General features: G+C 46.0%; 1 protein-coding gene across 1 annotated transcript in view; it reads right to left on the bottom strand.

Annotated features, from left to right (window-relative positions):
- The window catches only part of GALNT17 (polypeptide N-acetylgalactosaminyltransferase 17), a gene marked incomplete at both ends in the record, with an annotated part of 470,492 nt that extends 449,876 nt beyond the window's left edge, over positions 1 to 20,616 (bottom strand). The window contains one exon of the mRNA XM_081255248.1: positions 20,379 to 20,616. Within this exon, the coding sequence (XP_081111374.1) occupies positions 20,379 to 20,616 (238 nt within the window). The remainder of the gene's footprint in view (positions 1 to 20,378) is intronic.
- Positions 20,617 to 20,940: the final 324 nt, after the last annotated feature.

The following is a 20,940-nucleotide window of genomic DNA, read 5'->3' as shown; positions in this document are numbered from 1 at the left end:
AGTGAGGAGGGAAAAAACACTTTATTGAACACAAGCAGACCAGCCCAGTGTTCCAGTCATCATTGCTATATAACAAACCATCCCAAAAGTTAGTGGCTTAAAACAACCACTATACTTATTTTGCTCATGAATCTGCAATTTGGGCAGGGCTTAGGGTGGGGACAGCTCGTGTCTGCTCCACTAGGCATCAGCTGGGGAGATCTGAAGCTTGTTCACTCACATGTCTGGCCCGTGCACTGGGAAGACAGAAACAGCTGGGAGCTGGAACAGCTGAGACTTCTTAGACCTCCCCATCCATCTCTCAATCTCTATCTCTCTCCACGTGGTTTCTCCAGCATGGTGGCTTCAGGGCAGCCCGGTTTCTGACATGGTACCTCAAGGCTTCAAAGATGCACATCCTCAGAGACAGCACCAGGTCGAAACTCTATCGCCCTTTATGATCCAGCCTCACAAGTCATGCAACATCATCTCCATTCAATTCCATTCACTAGAAGCAAGTCACTCAAGCCAGCCCATAATAATCAACGGGAGGGGATTTCAACTCCACCTTTTGCTGGGAATAGTGTCAAAGGATTTGCAGATACGTTTTAAAACCACCACACCTAGGAAAATCATTTCTCATTCCTTTAGATTGAACTTTGTATTGCTGCCAAAAGATGAAAATGTAGGGCTTCCCTGGTGGAGCAGTGGTTAGGAATCCGCCTGCCAATGCAAGGGACACAGGTTTGAGCCCTGGTCTGGGAAGATCCCACATGCCACGGAGTAACTAAGCCCGTGCACCACAACTACTGAGCCTGCGCTCTAGAGCCCGCGAGCCACAACGACTGAGCCCGCGTGCTGAAACTACTGAAGCTCATGCTCCTAGAGCCTGTGCTCCACAAAAAGAGAAGCCACCGCAATGAGAAGCCCGCAAGCCGCAAGAAAGAGTAGCCCCAGCTCGCCACAACTAGAGGAAGCCCGCGCACAGCAACAAAGACCCAACGCAGCCAAAAATAAATAAATAAAAATTTTAAAATAATAAATTTTTTTTAAAAAGCAAATCTAACCAATCCTGAGCAGCCGTTGTTTACCTGAAAAGACATTCTGATTCATTGACTACCCCTCTGATCCATAAAATTACACAACTTGAACAGACTTTAGATCTTATCTAGAGTTCACCAGGGAGAAAGCTGACTCTCTGAGGGGCTAAATGTCTATTCCAAGGAGCAGTAACGTTCTGTTACCACTGCCACAGTATAATAAAACTGTTCATCAACATTCTCCTAAATACAGGCACTCCTCAAGGTATTTGACAAGTACCATCTTGCACAGTCTTTATCATACTTATAGAAGCAGCTGCTGTTTTCTAGATGGGCAAACTGGGACTCAGCAACGTTATGTGAGTCACCCAAAATCCAAGTTTCGCCTTGGCTTTGTTAAGTAGCCATAAGGAAGTTTGAGATTTCATCTATCCAAGTGGAAAGCCCGTACTCGGTTCATTGTATGCCCCTCCCACCCTCCCAGAGGTCATCTGGTTAGGGAAGTAGCTGGTGGGGTCAGCTGTCGGGGTCAGGGTTGCATCTTTACCTCTTGCCTGGAACTCAATGCTATTGAACTTTGTCTACTGAAGATTAGGCTTTCAAGAGACTCATCCGTAAGAGGTAACCATGAACTTACACTCTCATGAAAATGTGCACCATTACACTAGATCCTTTCTGGTGGAGAAGAGGATGGATGGACTGGATCCCCAGGACCCATGGGAAGTTGGAATACCCATGGAGCAGTGATGCTGGGGGAACCACAAGCCCTTCGCTGGCTGCAGTTGAGCCAAGCTGAGATCTGAGTAAGGAGGATGAAGATGAAGAAATTAAGGCAGTCCACTCCTCCCCAAGGGCCTACGCATATAAGCTACCAAAGAGCAATATAAGGGAAGAACGGAATCCAAACCACCCCTTAGTAACTACTGTTTAGCTTTTGTTTTCTCCCCAAACTGCTTTGTGCAAGTAAACACAGCCCGAGGGTCCTCAGACCTTCCTGAGTGTTCACCTTCAGCTAATGAAGGAAAAGGAAAAGGCTCTTGAAATGATATTTCATGAGATTTGCATATTTTAATATTAGTTTCAGACCCTTTCTTCAGATCTCCTGGAATCAGTTCAATTGCAGGAAGATGGGTAGGAAGGAAAAAAAAAATTGAAGTGAATTTTAGAACAACTTGGCAAATTAGCAAAGTTTTTAACATCATTAAAGAGCTCTTAAGTATTCTTCCCTGAACTCCATTTTTATTTTGTGAATGCATTTCAGTAATTGCTCTAAAGGAAACTGTGGAACTTTAGCACAAACATAAATGTTTGCATGATTTAAAATGCAGTGGCAGCAAAGATCATGATTTTTTTAATTGCTAATTCTTAAACTAACCTTTTCAGTTTGCCTCATTTTGGAAAATGCCAGTTCCTAACAGGCAAAGGCATAATAAAGACAATGCATATATTATTTAGTTGTTTATAATTGCAAACAACTTAGCCATATTTCAATACTTATCCCTTAGCTCCAACATGGAGCATAAGTAGGGGATGATTACAATCATTCCATCATTCTGTAAATAGAACACTGGGACACTGAGAAATAAGACTGCTTTCTTAAAGCCAACAGCAGAGACAGAGAAGCAGGTCTGGAGCCAGGTGGTTTTTCATTCAACCGCCTTACACCACCCAACTTACAGTTCAGTACTTGCTGACACATTAATCAAGGATGAAGAGAGATTGTCCTGTGACCCAGAGAGACTAGTGTTCCAAAACCTGCCTAACTGAATTAGGATGATTAACACTAGCTGTCGTAACAGATAAGCTCCAAGATCTCGATGGCTTAACACAAATGTCCAATGCACAGAGATATCAAGAGAGAGCTGGGGAGGATGGGATGATACTCTGTTCCACACAGTCATTCAGGGATTGAGGATCCTTCCATCTTGTATGCCACCAAGAGGTAGACTCCAAGGTTACCACAGGAAGGTAAAGAGGGAAGGCATGTACGACCCCACAGGATATTTTGTGGGCCAGGTTTGACAGTGGCAAACATCACTTCCTCCCATCTTCCAATGCCCAGAACTCAATCACATGCCCCCCACCTAACTGCGGGGAGCCTGAAGATTCGCTCTGTGCCCAAGAGGAAGAGACAATCTCTTGGTGAACACGGCATTGCCTCTGCCACCCCAACTAGAGACAAAGGTAGTTCTAGACTGCCTGATATCAGCTTCTCTAACCCAGACCCTGATTTGGTATAAATGATTCCATAAGAAAGATTGCCCCCACCCTTCTAGGCACTCCAAATTAAAGTTCTACACTGCACACGTCAACCCAGGTCTGTGGCCTAGATCGAGAAGGTGAACAGGAATGAGAAGAAAGGTGCATTGGGCCAAAGGGCGTACCTTCTGGACATGAGGGAACCACATCAGTCATCTGCATCAGCTTCATGTTGACACACAGCTTTGAAACCCCCCCCACCCCCACCCCCACACAACTCTAGGGCCTGGGCCCTTAGGTGCATGGTGTGGCTCCTACTCAAGGCTTGGTATCCATTAAAAAATGACCATCAGAAGATTACACTGCATCTTGCCCAATTAAAGCCACCATGATATCCATAAGATGAAGATTCAATGGTAGGGAGGGCACAGGGCAGAAGCCAAGAACAAAGCCTGCCTGAGGCCTGCTGAGAGTTGCCCAAACGAAGAAGAAATTAACAATGCACACTTGTTAGCACTCTTGTTGTGCTAATTTCCTTGCAAATATAAGCAAAACCTTTTAACTAACTTAATATCAATTTCACTTTTCTCACATTTTGTTCTAATTATGGGCGGGATCTAAAGCTCACACAGCATAATTTAGAGCTCTAGAATTAACAGCTTTACAACTTTACACATCAGTAGCTGCTAAACCTAAGGGAAGCAAGGTTCCCTGCTGCCCTCCTGTCACTGCACTCCCACGCCCACCCCTCTGCAGTCACTGGACCAGCCACCAACACTAATTGGGACTGAGTCCCATGCCCAGAAGTCAGCAAATGCCAACTTCACAAAGGAAGACACAGAAAGGCAGCTGGTGGGTGTCTCTGGACAACTGATTTCTCTGAGTTTCAGCTTCCTCAACTGTAAAATGGGTATAATAGTGTACACAGGTTTGATGTAGAATTCAGCCACACAAAACACTCTATATCTATTAGATGCCAATAAAAATACTGCATATGGCATACTACAGTATGCATGCGTATTTACAAAGTCCATATATTGTGTTTCATCAAATCTAAGATGCCTTCAATTGTAAGTGGCACCATTTTTATGCACCGAGAAACGGGGGAAGTGTTGCCAATTAAACTATGACACACCACTGATCATAAAATTAATCTCAATGTCAGAGATGTAAAAATGTGCACCTTAGCATTGACGAAATATGGTTATACATGGTAGTGTCAACCTACGAGATGGATTCAGGTCAAATCCAAGTTAACCAGAATGCCCACGGACTTAGTATTCTAGTTCACTGAATTTCCAGAGAACAAAGAGTCTTGCTTCATTTCAATATTTGCTGAGAAGGTATTGGGGGTGTAGAGAGGATGGCAGACACCACAGATTCACAATGCAAACACCATTCCTTCTCTCCTTCTCTTTGGCCTCCACCATACTTACTTTCTCTGAAAAGCCACTGTTCTCTTAAAGCAAGGTTAGTCGTGTGGCCATTTTCTGGACCCCATGAGCTTACCAGGAAGACTTCTGGAAAAGATTTTCTTTCCTGATTAAACAATAGGAGATGTGGCCAGTGGTACAGTACTTCCTACCTTGTACAACGATGCAGTGACTGTAACTACCACAGCCATCTTGTAACCATGAAGAAAAAAACAAGGAAATATAATGAACTAATGACATTATAATGTCATCATGATGATCTCATGGTTCTAAACCAATACTGGTGACCACTACTTCTGAACTTGTTAGGTGAGAACAAGTTACTTTCTGATGAATTAACTCCTAAATGACATGGAGAAGGATTTTAAAATATACAGAGGGATACTACTCAGCCATAAAAAAGAATCAAATTTTGTCTTTGCAGCAACATGGATGGACTTGGAGGATATAAGCCTTAGTGAAATAACTCAGAAAGAGAAAGGCAAATACTGTATGATATCATTTATATGCAGAGTCTAAAAAATAAAACAAACAAGCAAATATAACAAAGAAAAAAAAACAGAGTCACAGATATAGAGAACAAACGAGTGGTTACCACTGGGGAGACAGAATGGCAGAGGGACAAGATAGGGATAGGAGATTAAGAAGTACAAACTATTACATGTAAAATAAATAAACTACAGGGATATATTGTACAACACAGGGTATATAGCCAACGTTTTATAATAAATTTAACTAGAGTAAAATCTTTAAAAATTATGAATTCCTATGTTATACACCTGTTAACTTATATAATATTGTACATCAACTGCTACTCAATAAAAAATAAATAAATAATAATAATTTTTAAATGAATAAAACCTATTCTCTTGCAAACTGTTACCATGTAAATGATTCATTCTAATGCAAGGCACAGATAAACAACAGCTAAAAGGGACTACCCTAGTGGCACGGTGGTTAACAATCCACCTGCTAATGCAGGGGACAAGGGTTTGAGCCCTGATCCAGGAAGATCCCACATGCCGCAGAGGAACAGGGCTCATGTGCCACAACTACTGAGCCTGTGCTCTAGAGCCCACAGCTACAACTACTGAGCCTGCACACCACAACTACTGAAGCCCATGTGCCTAGAGCCCATGCTCTGAAACAAGAGAAGCCACCACAATAAGAAACCCGCACACCACAACAAAAAGTAGCCCCCGCTCGCCACAACTAGAGAAAGCCCGCATGGAGCAAGGAAGACCCAATGCAGCCAAAAATAAATCAATAAATAATTTTTAAAAAACAGCTAAAAGCAGACCTAGAGGGCAGAGAGCAGAAGCAAGAAGAACTGCAATCCTGCAGTCTGAAGAATGAAAACCAAATTTACAGAAAGACAGACAAAATGAAAAGGCAGAGGACTATGTACCAGATGAATGAACAAGATGAAACCCCAGAAAAACAACTCAATAAAGTGGAGATAGGCAACCTTCCAGAAAAAGAATTCAGAATAATGATACTGAAAATGATCCAGGACCTCAGAAAACGAATGGAGGCAAAGATTGAGAAGATGCAAGAAATGTTTAACAAAGACCTAGAAGAAATAAAGAACAAACACTTAGAAGAATTAAAGAACAAACAGAGATGAATAATACAATAACTGAAATGAAAAAACACTAGAAGGAATCAATAGCAGAATAACTGAGGCAGAAGAATGAATAAGTAACCTAGAAGACAGAATGGTGGAATTCACTGCCACAGAGCAGAACAAAGAAAAAAGAATGAGAAGAAATGAAGACAGCCTAAGAGACCTCTGGAACAACATTAAACGCACCAACATTTGCATTATAGGGGTCCCAGAAGGAGAAGAGAGAGAGAAAGGAACCCAGAAAATATCTGAAGAGATTATAGTCGAAAAATTCCCTAACATGGGAAAGGAAATAGCCACCTAAGTCCAAGAAGTGCAGAGAGTCCCAGGCAGGATAAAGCCAAGGAGAAACACACTAAGACATATAGTAATCAAATTGACAAAAATTAAAGACAAAGAAAAGTTATTGGAGATACGGGAATATATGTATATGTATAGCTGACTCACTTTGTTATAAAGCAGAAACTAACACACCATTGTAAAGCAATTACACTCCAATAAAGACATTTTTAAAAAAGAAAAATTATTAAAAGCAACAAGGGAAAAATGACAAATAACATACAAGGGAACTCTCATAAGGTTAACAGCTAATTTCTCCACAGAAACTCTACAAGCCAGAAGGGAATGGCACGACATATTTAAAGTGACAAAAGGGAAGAACCTACAACCAAGACTACTCTACCCGGCAAAGATGTCATTCAGATTTGATGGAGAAATCAAAAGCTTTACATACAAGACAAAGCTAAGAGAATTTAGCAACAGCAAACCAGCTCTACAGCAAATGCTAAAGGAACTTCTCTAAGTGGGAAACACAAGAGAAGAAAAGGACCTACAAAAACAAACCCATAGCAATTAAGAAAATGGTAATACGAACATATATATTGATAATTACCTTAAACGTGAATGAATTAAATGTTCCAACCAAAAGACACAGGCTTGCTGAATGGATACATAAACAAGACCCATATATATGCTGTCTACAAGAGACCCACTTCAGACCTAGGGACATATACAGACTGAAAGTGAGGGGATGGAAAAAGATATTCCATGCAGATGGAAATCAAAAGAAAGCTGGAGTAGCAATACTCATATCAGATAAAATAGACTTTAAAATAAAGAATGTTACAAGAGACAAGGAAGGACAATACATAATGATCAAGGGATCAATCCAAAAAGAAGATATAACACTTATAAATATATATGCACCCAACATACGAGCACCTCAATACATAAGGCAAATGCTAACAGCTATAAAAGAGGAAATTGACAGTAACACAATAATAGTGGGGGACTTTAACACCTCACTTACACCAATGGACAGATCATCCAGACAGAAAATTAATAAGGAAAAAGAAGCTTTAAATGACACAATAGACCAGGTAGATTTAATTGATATTTATAGGACATTCCATCCAACACCAGCAGATTACACTTTCTTCTCAAGTGCACACAGAACATTCTCCAGGATAGATCACATCTTGGGTCACAAATCAAGCCTTAGTAAATTTAAGAAAATAGAAATCACATCAAGCATCTTTTCTGACAACGCTATGAGATTAGAAATAAATTACAGGGGGAAAAAGCTTAAAAAGCACAGACACATGGAAGCTAAACAATATGTTACTAAATAACCAAGATATCACTGAGGAAATCAAAAACTACCTACAGAAAAATGACAACGAACACACGATGATCCAAAACATATGGATGCAGCAAAAGCAGTTCTAAGAGGGAAGTTTATAGCAATACAATCCTACCTCAAGAAAAAAGAAACATCTCAAATAAACAACCTAACGTTACACCTAAAGGAACTAGAGAAAGAAGAACAAACAAAACCCAAAGTTAGCAGAAGGAAAGAAATCATAAAGATCAGAGGAGAAATAAATGAAATAGAAACAAAGAAAACTATAGCAAAGATTAATAAAACTAAAAGCTGGTTCTTTGAGAAGACAAACAAAATTGATAAACCTTTAGCCAGACTCATCAAGAAAAAGAGGGAGAGGACTCAAATCAATAAAATTAGAAATGAAAAAGGAGAAGTTACAACAGACACCGCAGATATACAAAGCATCCTAAGAGACTACTACAAGCAACTATATGCCAATAAAAATGGACAACCTGGAAGAAATGGACAAATTCTCAGAAAGGTATAACCTTCCAAGACTGAACCAGGAAGAAATAGAAAATATGAACCAACCAATCACAAGTAATGAAACTGAAAATGATTAAAAATTTTCCAACAAACAAAAGTCCAGGACCAGATGGCTTCACAGGTGAATTCTATCAAACATTTAGAGAAGAGCTAACACCCATCCTTCTCAAACTCTAACAAAAAACTGTAGAGGAAGGAACACTCCCAAACTCATACAATGAGGCCACCATAACCCTGATACCAAAACCAGACAAAGATACTACAAAAAAAGAAAATTACAGACCAATATCACTGATGAATATAAATGCAAAAATCCTCAACAAAATACTAGCAGACAGAATCCAACAACACATTAAAAGGATCATACACCATGACCAAGTGGGATTTATCCCAGGGATGCAAGGATTCTTCAATATACACAAATCAATCAATGTGATACACCATATTAACAAATTGAAGGAGAAAAACCATATGATCATCTCAGTAGATTCAGAAAAAGCTTTTGACAAAATTCAACATCCATTTATGATAAAAACTCTCTAGAACGTGAGCACAGAGGAAATCTACCTCAACATAATAAAGGCCATATATGACAAACCCACAGCAAACATTATTCTCAATGGTGAAAAACTGAAAGCATTTCCTCTAAGATCAGGAACAAGACAAGGATGTCCACTCTCGCCACTATTATTCAACATAGTTTTGGAAGTCCTAGCCACAGCAATCAGAGAAGAAAAAGAAATAAAAGGAATACAAATTGGAAAAGAAGAAGTAAAACTGTCACTGTTTGCAGATGACATGATACTATATATAGATAATCATAAAGATGCCACCAGAAAGCTACTAGAGCTAATCAATGAATTTGGTAAAGTTGCAGGGTATAAAATTAATGCACAGAAATCTCTTGCATTCCTATACATTAACAATGAAAGATCAGAAAGAGAAATTAAGGAAACAATCCCATTCACCATTGCAACAAAAAGAATAAAATACCTAGGAATAAACCTAACTAAGGAGGTAAAAGACCTATACTCAGAAAACTATAAGACACTGATGAAAGAAATCAAAGATGACACAAACAGTTTGAGAGATATAACATGTTCTTGGACTGGAAGAACCAATATTGTGAAAATGACTATACTACCCAAAGCAATCTACAGATTCAATTCAATCCCTATCAAATTAACAATGGCATTTTTTATAGAACTAGAACAAAAAATCTTAAAATTTGTATGGAGACACAAAAGACCCCGAATAGCCAAAGCAATCTTGAGGAAAAAAAACGGAGCTGGAGGAATCAGACTCCCTGACTTCAGACTACACTACAAAGCTACAGTAATCAAGACAATATGGTACTGGCACAAAAACAGAAATATAGATCAACGGAACAGGATAGAAAGCCCAGAGATAGACCCATGCACATATGGTCAACTAACCTATGACAAAGGAGGCAAGGATATACCATGGAGAAAAGACAGTCTCTTCAATAAGTGGTGCTGGGAAAACTGGACAGCTACATGTAAAAGAATGAAATTAGAACACTCTCTAACACCATACACAAAAAGAAACTCAAAATGGATTAGAGACCTAAATGTAAGACCAGACACTATAAAACTCTTAGAGGAAAACATAGGAGAACACTCTTTGACATAAATCACAGCAAGATCTTTTTTGACCCACCTCCTAGAGTAATGGAAATAAAAACAAAAATCAACAAATGGGACCTAATGAAACTTAAAAGCTTTTGCACAGCAAAGGAAACTATAAACAAGATGAAAAGACAATCCTCAGAATGGGAGAAAATATTTGCAAATTAATCAACAGACAAAGGATTAATCTCCAAAATGCATAAACAGCTCATACAGCTCAATATTTAAAAAACAAACAACCCAATCAAAAAATGGGCAGAAGACCTAAAAAGACATTTCTCCAAAGAAGGTACACAAATGGCCAAGAGGCACATGAAAAGCTGCTCAACATCACTAATTATTAGAGAAATGCAAATCAAAACTACAAGAAGGTATCACCTCACACCAGTTAGAATGGGCATCATCAGAAAATCTACAAACAACAAATGCTGGAGAGGGTGTGGAGAAAAGGGAACCCTCTTGCACTGTTGGTGGGAATGTAAATTGATCCAGCCACTATGGAGAACAGTATGGAGGTTCCTTAAAAAACTAAAAATAGAATTACCATATGACCCAGCAATCCCACTACTGGGCATATACCCAGAGAAAACCATAATTCAAAAGACACATGTACCCCAATGTTCATTGCAGCACTATTTACAATAGCCAGGACATGGAAGCAACCTAAATGTCCATCAACAGACGAATGGATAAAGAAGATGTGGTACATATATACAATGGAATATTACTGAGCCATAAAAAGGAATGAACTTGGGTCATTTGTAGAGACGTGGATGGATCTAGAGACTGTCATACAGAGTGAAGTAAGTCAGAAAGAGAAGAACAAATATCATATATTAACGCATATATGTGGAACCTAGAGAAATAGTACAGATGAACTGGTTTGCAGGGCAGAAATTGAGACACAGATGTAGAGAACAAATGTATGGACACCAAGGGGGGAAAGTGCGGGGTGGGGATGAAATGGGTGATTGGGATTGACACATATACACTAATATGTATAAAATAGATAATTAATAAGAACCTACTGTATAAAAAATAAATAAATAAAATAAAAATCAAAAAAATAAAAGTAGACCCATACAGAGTACCATCAGAGCCCAGAAGAAGGAACAATTAATTCCAAGAAAGTGGCAGGGAAGGTTTCAGGGAATAAATGGCTTCTGAATTGGTCTTGAAGAATGCATGAGATTTTAATAGGATGGGGTGGGAGGAAGGGGGTATTATTCAAAATTTGAGAGTTAAAAGACCCTAAAGTCACGTTGCTTTTATTTATACACTTTGGTTCCTAGAAATACAGAGAACTAGAACGCCGGTCTCCTGAGTGTCCCTCACACTCTTTCTACTAGGGAGGTACAGCACCTAACAAGCCACGTGTAGCCACAAGACACCCCTCAGTAAACACTAATCACACGATTAGCCATTGTGTCGGAGGCAGGGATGGTAGGAGGCTCTTCTGGAATCTTGCTCCCTATTAACTGTCAGCACGCTCGTTTGTTGGCGTGTGGCTGTGGCCGCCTGTAATTACGGCTGCGGTTTATTACTCATGCATGGCAAGGCTGAGGCTCTGCAGTTAGCCATGACAGGGACATTATTAAAAGGGAAAACTTCTCTATCAGTGGCTAAGCCAATTGTCATCCACATGTCAAGCAGTCTAAAGACCTGCGAGGGGTAATAACGAAGGCAGAGGAAGGTCTTTCAACCAAGTGAGTCCTGCATCTTTTTTTTTAAGTGCTACCCTGCATTTGGAAATGCTTTCCCTGCTGAGGGGGATCTTGTCCCCACTGTCAAAGGCCACACTGTGGGGAGTTGGCTTCCCTGATCTTCTGAGTTCCATCATCTGGTCCCCTCGTCAGAGGAAGCAGGTCCTACCCTGCAACACGGCACTCCAGCTGAATCTATGAAATGCAACAGGACCCAGATGCCTGGTGGTGGTCTCAGAAGGCAGGCCTAAGGGGACTGTGGCTGCCACAGCCACAGTTGGGATAAAGCCTGCAGGCAGTGGGCTGCTGCCACGGCAGCTGGAGTGGACAGGCTTCTGTGTCATCTGAGAGCAGCAGTAGGGGAGGGGCGGGAGAAGCCAGGTTTGCAGCAGAGAACTCCTCCCATCCATCACCACTACCGCCTCCTGCAGAATCCCTCCAGCCCACCCCACTTCCTCTGGCTCAGGAAGGAATAGGGGACAGAAAGGGAGACCTATCATCAGGTGCTAGACAAGCTCAGGGTCAAGCTAAGAATGCAGAGTGTGCATCGTAAGTGTGCCAACCCCTGCCACGGTGGGTCTTTCCTTGGGAATCAGCCAATCCGGGACTAGGGGGTCACGGGGTGGATAGAGCAGAGGACAGGGTGGACAGAGGTGAGGACCCTGGAGGAGTTGGTAAGAGAACTCCCAACAGGCTCGCCATGGGAGGGGCTGTCCAGGCTGGATGTGGAAGGATGGAGCCACAGGGAGGGAGAGAAAGGGGCATGGCTGGGGGGCTCAGTACACCTCAGTGAAGTTGGGGGTCCGGTGGGGAGCACCCAGGTCAGAGTGCTGAGGGCTGATTCAGATTTTCCAAAGGGAGCAACTCCAGATGCTGACTCCTAGCTGAGGATGTGGCCAAGGAGGGGGTCTGAGGTGAGGGGCACCTGGAATCACTGAGGATTGGAGGGCTGGTTGAGCCCTGAACCAGAGGCATGGCTGGGTCAGCGATGCCAGCGTCTTCCACCCACTACTGGATTCTAACTCACCTTCCCGCCTATTCGCGCACACACTAAACCCCAACACAGCGTCATTCCCCTTACATCAGTGCAGTGACCTGTCACCCAACAGCTCCCCACGTCTACAGAACTACATCCAAACCAGCCTGAGACTGAAGCCTGGCTGGGTCCAGCCTCCACTTAGTCCTCTCAACAAGTTCCACTTGTTCCTTGTGTCCTCACACACATCTCTGCCTCTACCCGTCCCCCTTGCCAGTTGCCCTGCAGATTCCCAGTCCTGGGCCCTGACCATCTTCTATGATTTGCTTCCACATCAGGTCCCCAGGTGGTGTCACTGCCTGGGTCCTCTGTTCCATGTGTTAAAACTTCTGAGTTCTGTCGTTCTTGTTCAACAGTGGTTGGTCAAGAACCTACTGTTTGCCAGGTCAAGTCTCACCACCCCCATACTCATTTAATATTCCTCTGAGATCTAGGTTATACCTGGTAAAACTAGAAACGTATCCTTCCAACTGGACCACAGATGTCTAAGTATGTGTGGTATCTGCATCTCTCTGTATCCCGGCATCTAACCTACACCCAGCAGTGAGGAAGTGCTCACAAACAGATGTAAATGACCAACATTTCTGTAATGGGATTTGACATGTACAGGCTACCATTTCTTCTCCCCAGCCTCAAGAGTGATCATCCAAAGACACCATCATTATAAGCAGAAGATGGAGAGGAAGAAAGGAGGAGGAAGGAAACAGAATTCAGCCTCAGACAAACACATGGAAGAGAGAAGGATCCCAGGTTAATTCAGAGTTTAAGCAACTTTGAGTGAAAAGGACCTCCCCCGCCCTGTCTTGAGATTTACATCTCAGGTAACAACGACCACACACTGCCTCAATGCAGCACAACTGTTCATGCATTCATTCCCGAAATGTCTGCTGAGCACCTACTCTGGGCCAGGGCAGTTCTCGGCATCAGGGAGACGACGGGGAGCAAGCAAGCAAGATCCCTTCCTTCAAAGAGTGAGCATTCTCCCAGCTGCCACGCATCAGGCCCCATGGCTCATGCTGTACATTTGGAATCCCAATTCATCCTGACTCACAGCGACCCCATTTCACAGCTGAGAGGTGGGGAGGCTGGCCCAAGGTCACACAGCTAATAAGTGACAGAACCAGAAATCAAACCTAGTCTGCCTGCCACCCAAGAGGACACCCTTTCTTCCAATATTCTTTTTATTTTTTTATTTTTTTGTCTGCGTTGGGTCTTCACTGCTGCACGCGGAATTCCTCTAGTTGCTATGAGCAGGGGCTACTCTTCATTGCGGTGGGCAGGCTTCTCATTGCGGTGGCTTCTCTTGTTGCGGAGCACAGGCTCTAGGTGCACAGGCTTCAGTAGTTGTGGCACGTAGGCTCAGTAGTTGTGGCTCATGGGCTCTAGAGCGCAGGCTCAGTAGTTGTGGCCCATGGGCTTAGTTGCTCCACGGCATGTGGGATCTTCCCGGACCAGGGCTCGAACCCGTGTCCCCTGCATTGGTAGGCGGATTCTTAACCACTGTGCCACCAGGGAAGTCCCAATACTCTATTCTTAAAGGCTCAGACGTTTCTGATCTTAGGTGTTTCTTCACTCAACATGGGCTTCACTGCGCCCACGTTCCACCTCCCCGTTGTCACTCTTAGCTCTAATTACGGAGCCTTCTTCCCGTCCACAAAGGACACTCCCGATTTGGCAACAGCAAAGGTCAGGGTGTTGGAGTTCTTCCACGAGAATGACATCGGCGGCCTCTCCCCGCTACCTCTGGGCCGGGCAGGCAGCAGCTGCCCCCGCTGGCAGGGTGCCTGTCACAAACACTGGCCAACACAGATGTGCCTGTATCTGAGGGTTGTCCAAGAACTGGGCTCCCCATCTCTCCAGGAGCCACCAGATGTGATCAGTCCATCGGAGGTAAAAGAAGTGAGCGTTCCTCCGGCACCCAGGCTCTGGCTCTGCTGACCAGGCTTCCACACACCTGACCCCTGCCGGCCACCAGGCCCTGATGAAGGCCTGCACACAGCACCTAAGGCTCGCACTGCCCTGGTTTCCTTCTGAGGCTCACTCCAAGGGGGGATTTTAATACGAACATGCGCCCTCTGCTCTCTTCCCCTTACCTCCTTCCCATTGGAAACGCTGGTACATTCCGGCTCAATAGTCTATATAAGCATATGTATATTCCAGGAAAGAGGAAACAGCTCAGGGCCAGCTCTGGCATCCAGGAAGAGATGCTTTCAACACACGATCCCTCTCCTTCTGACGCCAACTGCGAGGCCCACAGAGCACATCTCTGCCTCTCTCCCTCTGCACCAACTCACTTTCCCTGCCTGGTGGGCTTGGCTGATGTGGCAGGCTGGGTGGGCTGCATGTGGGTTGTTCGGGAACGTGCTGGTTTTCTGCAACTCCGACTCCAGCTTCATCTGCCTGTGTGGTTTGGGGGCAGGACTGGGCTGGGTAATTTTGACTTCTCTCCATGCCCGCAAAGATATTCAATTTCTTCGAGCAACCCTACTTCTATTCAATATCCTTCTGAAAACTAAATTTGGAACCTAACCTCAATCGACTGCATTTCCTCTTACGACAGCAGGGCCCGGGGCTTACTGGATGGAGCAGCCACACGTGCCCCTGTGATTCACCACATGGGGGTGCGGATGAGGGACGGGGTCACCAGCCAGAGCTCGGGCTTGCATGGGGCACATGACCTTCACCCTGACTGCCCTATCAAGGGGATGCTGGACCTGGGAAAAGTACCGTGATATTCAGGAATCTTGACTCTGCCCCTCAGTGGCTGTGTCATCCTGGCTAAGTCACACAGTATCTGTGTCTCACTTTTCTCAGCTCTAAAATGAGAGAAACCAGTAACTTCCTCAGAAGGTGACAGACAGCCAAAAGCCCTGTACAGAGTTACACGGGAATTCTAACAAGAAATCTATCCCTGTGTCCATTTTCCTTATGCCAGTACAAAACCACCATTAAAAAAAAAAATTTAACACGGTATTATTTTCTTCTGTATAATCGTTTTGGATTTTCCAAAATTTCCACAATAAAACATGAATTAATTTCATTCTAGAGAGAGAAAGGAACATAAAACCATCATGTTATCAAATCACACATTCAAAGGAAACATACTGAAACGTGTTGGTCCCTAACCTGGGGACTGCTTCACTTCTAGGCTCCTCCCAAGGATCTGATGCTCTTTAGTCAGGATCTGGTGAAGGACCAGAGCAGCCTCAAGATGGCGGAGACAGGATGGCACAGGCAAGATGGCGGACAGGATGGCACAGGCAAGACGGCGGAGACGGGATGGCACGGGCAAGATGGCGGGGACGGGATGGCATGGGCAAGACGGCGGGGACGGGATGGCACGGGCAAGACGGCGGGGACGGGATGGCACGGGCAAGACGGCGGGGACGGGATGGCACGGGCAAGACGGCGGGGACGGGATGGCACGGGCAAGATGGCGGGGACGGGATGGCATGGGCAAGACGGCTACCTCACACTCAGTCCCCCCAGCTAAGTCTTCCCACCTCCTTCCCCTCACCACATCCACCCAACCCAATCCAGCCTTTACAATGTCAAGGTTCTTTCCTCTGTGGCTATCATTTACCTCCTAAAACTAGCTCCCATCCAATTAATCAACCAATACACCTTTGGTGCCCACATTATGTACAAAGTGCTGTGACACATGCTGAAGGATGGAGGTGGTATTAAATAACCCAATATATGGTTCGAGACCTTAAAAAGCCTGCAGTGCAGTTCTGGACTCAAAAGATAAAGCCATCGAGGCACAAAAGTCAAAGCCATGGGTGCAAATGGACACAGACAAGAAAGCTTCAAGCACCTTGGAGCAGGGAGAGCTCAGACCGTGTGGCTTCGCACCACTGCCCACCCCCAGGTGGTGACCCTGAGCCAAGCTTTAAAGGACGGATGCAGAAGGGAGGCGGGGAGAGCAAACCAGGACAGCTAGCACTTCTCAAAGACGGGGGCTGAAATGTGGAGGCTACGATCGTAAGACAAATGCAGGGTTATTTCAGCAAGTACATCAGTCTTGCTCAAAGAGGCCGAGGCACTGGGCCAGGGCGGGAACATGAGTAGGGGGACTGGGTGGGGGGGGGGCGGTCCTGACTGTCAGCCTCCAGCCTTGACCACGGTTCCTTAGGAAACACCAAACCACCGGAAGGTCTTGGGCCCTTTGGAAGCGGTGCTTTCCACGCAGACAGCTGGAGACACAGAAAGGAGGGGTGGCAGGGCCCTGGGTTAAAGGGTACTGCGGCAACAGCGAGGGGGCAGCCGACGGGGCCTCACGGAAAGAACGGAAGGGCAGGTGCAAGAGAGTCTGGAGGGGCAAAAATGAACTCATCTCTGTGTGCTCTCCCCTCCATACCAGCTTTTCCACTTTCCCTTTCAAGTGTCCTTTTCAGCCTATATTAAGAAAAACAAAACCATAAAAACGTGTAACTGATTTTCAAAAGGCAGGCACCGAGAGTCTTAGCGGAGACACCAGTTCTGAGGAAGTCTGGGTCATCCCTGGCCCCCCCCAGCCCAGGGGCCCCTCTCAGGACACCCAAGGAAACCGTTCCAGGAGTGAGAGAACACTGGAGATGGCTGTGCTGTGTCCCTTCTGCTTGAACTTCATAAGGGTCCACTGGAAAGGTCTGAGAAATCGGAGCCATGATTAAAACACCAGCTCCCATTTGGTACTCGAGGGGCTGGACCCAAGTGTCTCTGTTCCTCCTGTATGCCCAGTGCCCGGCTCTCTCAAGCCCTCCATTAATTCCTGAGGAATAAAGAGCACCAAGGTCAAGGTTACCTTCTCCTCCTTCAGTAGCAAGAGGTGGAGACAGGCTGCAGAGCAAGTGGACATGGGAATCCAGGTCCCATCTCCCAGGCACTCTCCTCCCCTGGCACTCTCCCGCCACAGCAGGAGACCCTGGCAGGCCTACAGTATCAACAGGTGGGGCACGCTTTACCCAAAACTAGCACAGGCAGAGGATGGAGCGCTGGGGGGTGGGGTGGAGATGAGGAGGGTCATTACAAATGACACTGGTCAGCCAGGAAGAGAACAGCTACCTTAGTTACAGCTTGAATTCCTGGCTTGCCCAGGAAAAGTTCTCAACCCAGCCTTCCTCAGAGACTGCAAGTAAAGAAAGCTCATCTTCCCACCCCACCACACCCAACCCAACCCAACCAGTCCCAAGTGGCGGACATCCCCAAACCCCCAGGGAATTGCTTACCAAACAGAGGAGTATACAAGGAAAGAAGCCGAACCCCAGCCCATCTGAAGCAAACTCACAGCTTCCCAGAAGTCCCCACCCCCACTCCAACCAACAGGCAAATGGATTTTCCTCTTTACTCTGCCTGGCATAGGCAGTAGAGGGCACTGAGCCATGGTCCAGGCCACAAGCTTGTCGGAGATGGAAAGTCTCGGGTCCCCACCCTGATCTACTTAATCTGAGATTCTTTGGTTGGGCCTAGAAATCTGCATCTTAACAGGCCCTCCACGTGACTCTGACACATGCCAAAGGTTGAGACACGCCAGTGCAGCAGCTGAGAACCTCAATCCTGGAACCAGAGTGTCCAAGTTCAATTCCCAGCTCTGTCATCCCCTAGCTGGGGGGCTGTGAGCAAGCTACTTAGGGGGAAGTATCAGCACCCATCTCCTAGGGTTGCTGGAAAGGCTTAACAAGTCCCTGCGTGTTAGTGGCACTTAGTAAATACCCTTTAGAATTTTATTATTCTTATTTGGGGCACTGGGTGGGTGGGGGTATATCACTTTTCATTTCCTAATTGAAACGACTTGTGTCCCTGGGTACAGCCTGACACTTGAAGGAACCAGCTATCTTGCACTCTCTCTTTGGGGTCTTATAGATTGGTCTATGGCACCGGTCTGTGTAAAATAATAAGGCCCATCCCATAAGCGTCTAATTCCTCCAGAGATGAACTGTGGGCTTTTGTTTCATTCTGTGCCTTGGTTCTTCAACACTCAGGAGAAGAGCTCCCACAAGAACCCCACAGGGGACACCTACAGCCAGGCCACACCTACAGCTGGGCCCCACTATCTACAAGGGGTCAGTGGGATTGCAGCGTCCCACTGCAGATACAAGTTCAAGGTATCCCCTGGATACTTGCTGAATGACATCAAGAAGACCAAGGGGTCCTTTCAGAGGGTGCTTGGAAATCTGACCCCATCCCACCAGGAAGGACCCAGAAGGGAGCATTGGAAAGCAGGAAGAAGACAATATGGTGATATCCTTCTCCCTGCCTGCCACTGGACTGGTCTCTTCCTCCAAATGCAGGTAGGACAGTAGTTGAGTCCAGTGTTACTAATGTAGAATCTTTTTGTAATCAAAATGAATACTGCTTATAACTAGGAGGAGACAGTAGATAGAAGTTGTCAAGAACACAGGCTCTTTGGTCAACCAGACATGGGGTTCTGACTCCAGACTCTACCACTTACTAGCAGCAGGACATCAGGCAACTTAGTTAACCCCTCCAAGCCTCCTTTTCTTATTTCTGATATGGGGAATGGAAGGAACCACCCTGGACTGATGTGACCACTCAGTGAGATAATGCATTTGTAACAGTCTTGGCACTGTGTCTGGCACAATAAGAATTCCACCACTAATTATTATCATTATCTTTATGACTATCAGTAGCTCTGGAATTACCAGGAGGACATGAGTTAGAAGCTCAGGAAGGGAGGTGGCAGCCTTGAATCTGACTTGGATACCAGTCACATGGACCCTGGAGAGCTGCCCATACTCAAGTGAGTAATACTCTGACCTTGGGGGCAGCAAATGTCCAATGACCCATCAGTTCCTGGACCAGATGTGACCAGGGTATATTAAAAGTCTCCCTCTTCTCCTGAAACACTGATGAGAACATTGTATATGGGACAGATTCTGACAACTATCACTGACTGGATGGCACACCTCTCTTTGCTACACTCTCTAAAAACCTGCTTCCCCAACCCACCTCAAACTTTAACAATTGCCCTCAGGCAGCTCTCTCGGGGGAATCCGAGCGTGTTTTTAATAGCAGGCTCACCAAGGCAGCTGCGGGAAGGGAGGAGTCCTCACTGCTAGCTTGCAGCCGGCCTCCTAGAGAGATGACATTCCTCCAACCTACTACCGAAGCGCGTTAGCTCCAGACCTGAGGCCTTGACTTTTGCAGACATTTAAGCAGGCCAATGTCCCTCCCCTGTCCGACCCCACCAAACGCTAAGCTGTAAGAGCTCTTTCCTCCCTTAAGTCGCCTGCGCCTCCAGTCCCATTTGGCCGCGCGTCTAGTTTCCGCACTTGGGCCGGAGCGGCCAGGTAATCATTCCTGCACGCGGAGACCGGGAGCCAGCTGTGCTGACGGGTTTCCACGATAAAAGCAAACTTACAGCTGGAGGACAGAAAAGAAACGGGTAATTCTTTCCAGCAGCCCTGGCCTCCTGGCCGAGACTGGGCAGGAAGAGTAAAAGGGCGCGGGGGAGCCAGGAGGTGCTTGCCTCCCGCACCGTGCGCAGGGCCCCCGGGGGGGAACCCGGTGCCCGGCCCGACCGCGCCGAGCCCCGTGGGCACCCGCGTGCGTCCTTACCATTCAGTTGCCGGTAGACAATGTCCTCGAGCAGCGAGAGGCGCTTGAGGACCGCATCCTGTATGGGGCTGGCGCTGTGCGCGCTGAGGTTGGCCGCCTCGGCGCGCGGCCGAATCTCGTGGAAGGCGTCTCCGCTGCGCACCGAGATGGGCCGGCACTTGGCCAGGAAGAGCACGAAGCCGGCCACCGCGATCAAGTTCAACACCAACAGCACTTTGACTCTTCTCAGTGAAGCCATCAAACACGCCCGGTCGGCCCTCGCCCCGGACCCGCGCCCCCTCGGGCTCCGGCGAGGCGCGGGACAGCCGGGGGCCGTGCGAACCTCGCGCTCCGGACGGCTGGCGAGGATCCCAGCCGCTCCCGGCCCCACGGCGCGGAGGCTAGGGCAGCGGAGACGGTTGGGAGGTCCGGGCAGTCGCGGGGAGAGCTAGATGGCTCACACCAAAGGCTTCGGTCTACAGAAGTGCTCCCAGAGATGATGCCTGCTCAGTCCACGGCGCGCGGCCCCTAGCAGGCGCCTCGGCTTCTTGGCGAAGGGCCGGGGGTCTCTCCTCTGCACCAC

This window comes from Mesoplodon bidens (assembly GCF_964165515.1).
Source record: "Mesoplodon bidens genome assembly, chromosome: 15".
In the NCBI taxonomy this organism is placed as follows: Eukaryota; Metazoa; Chordata; class Mammalia; order Artiodactyla; family Ziphiidae; genus Mesoplodon; species Mesoplodon bidens.
This window is presented reverse-complemented; position numbering and strand designations above follow the sequence as displayed.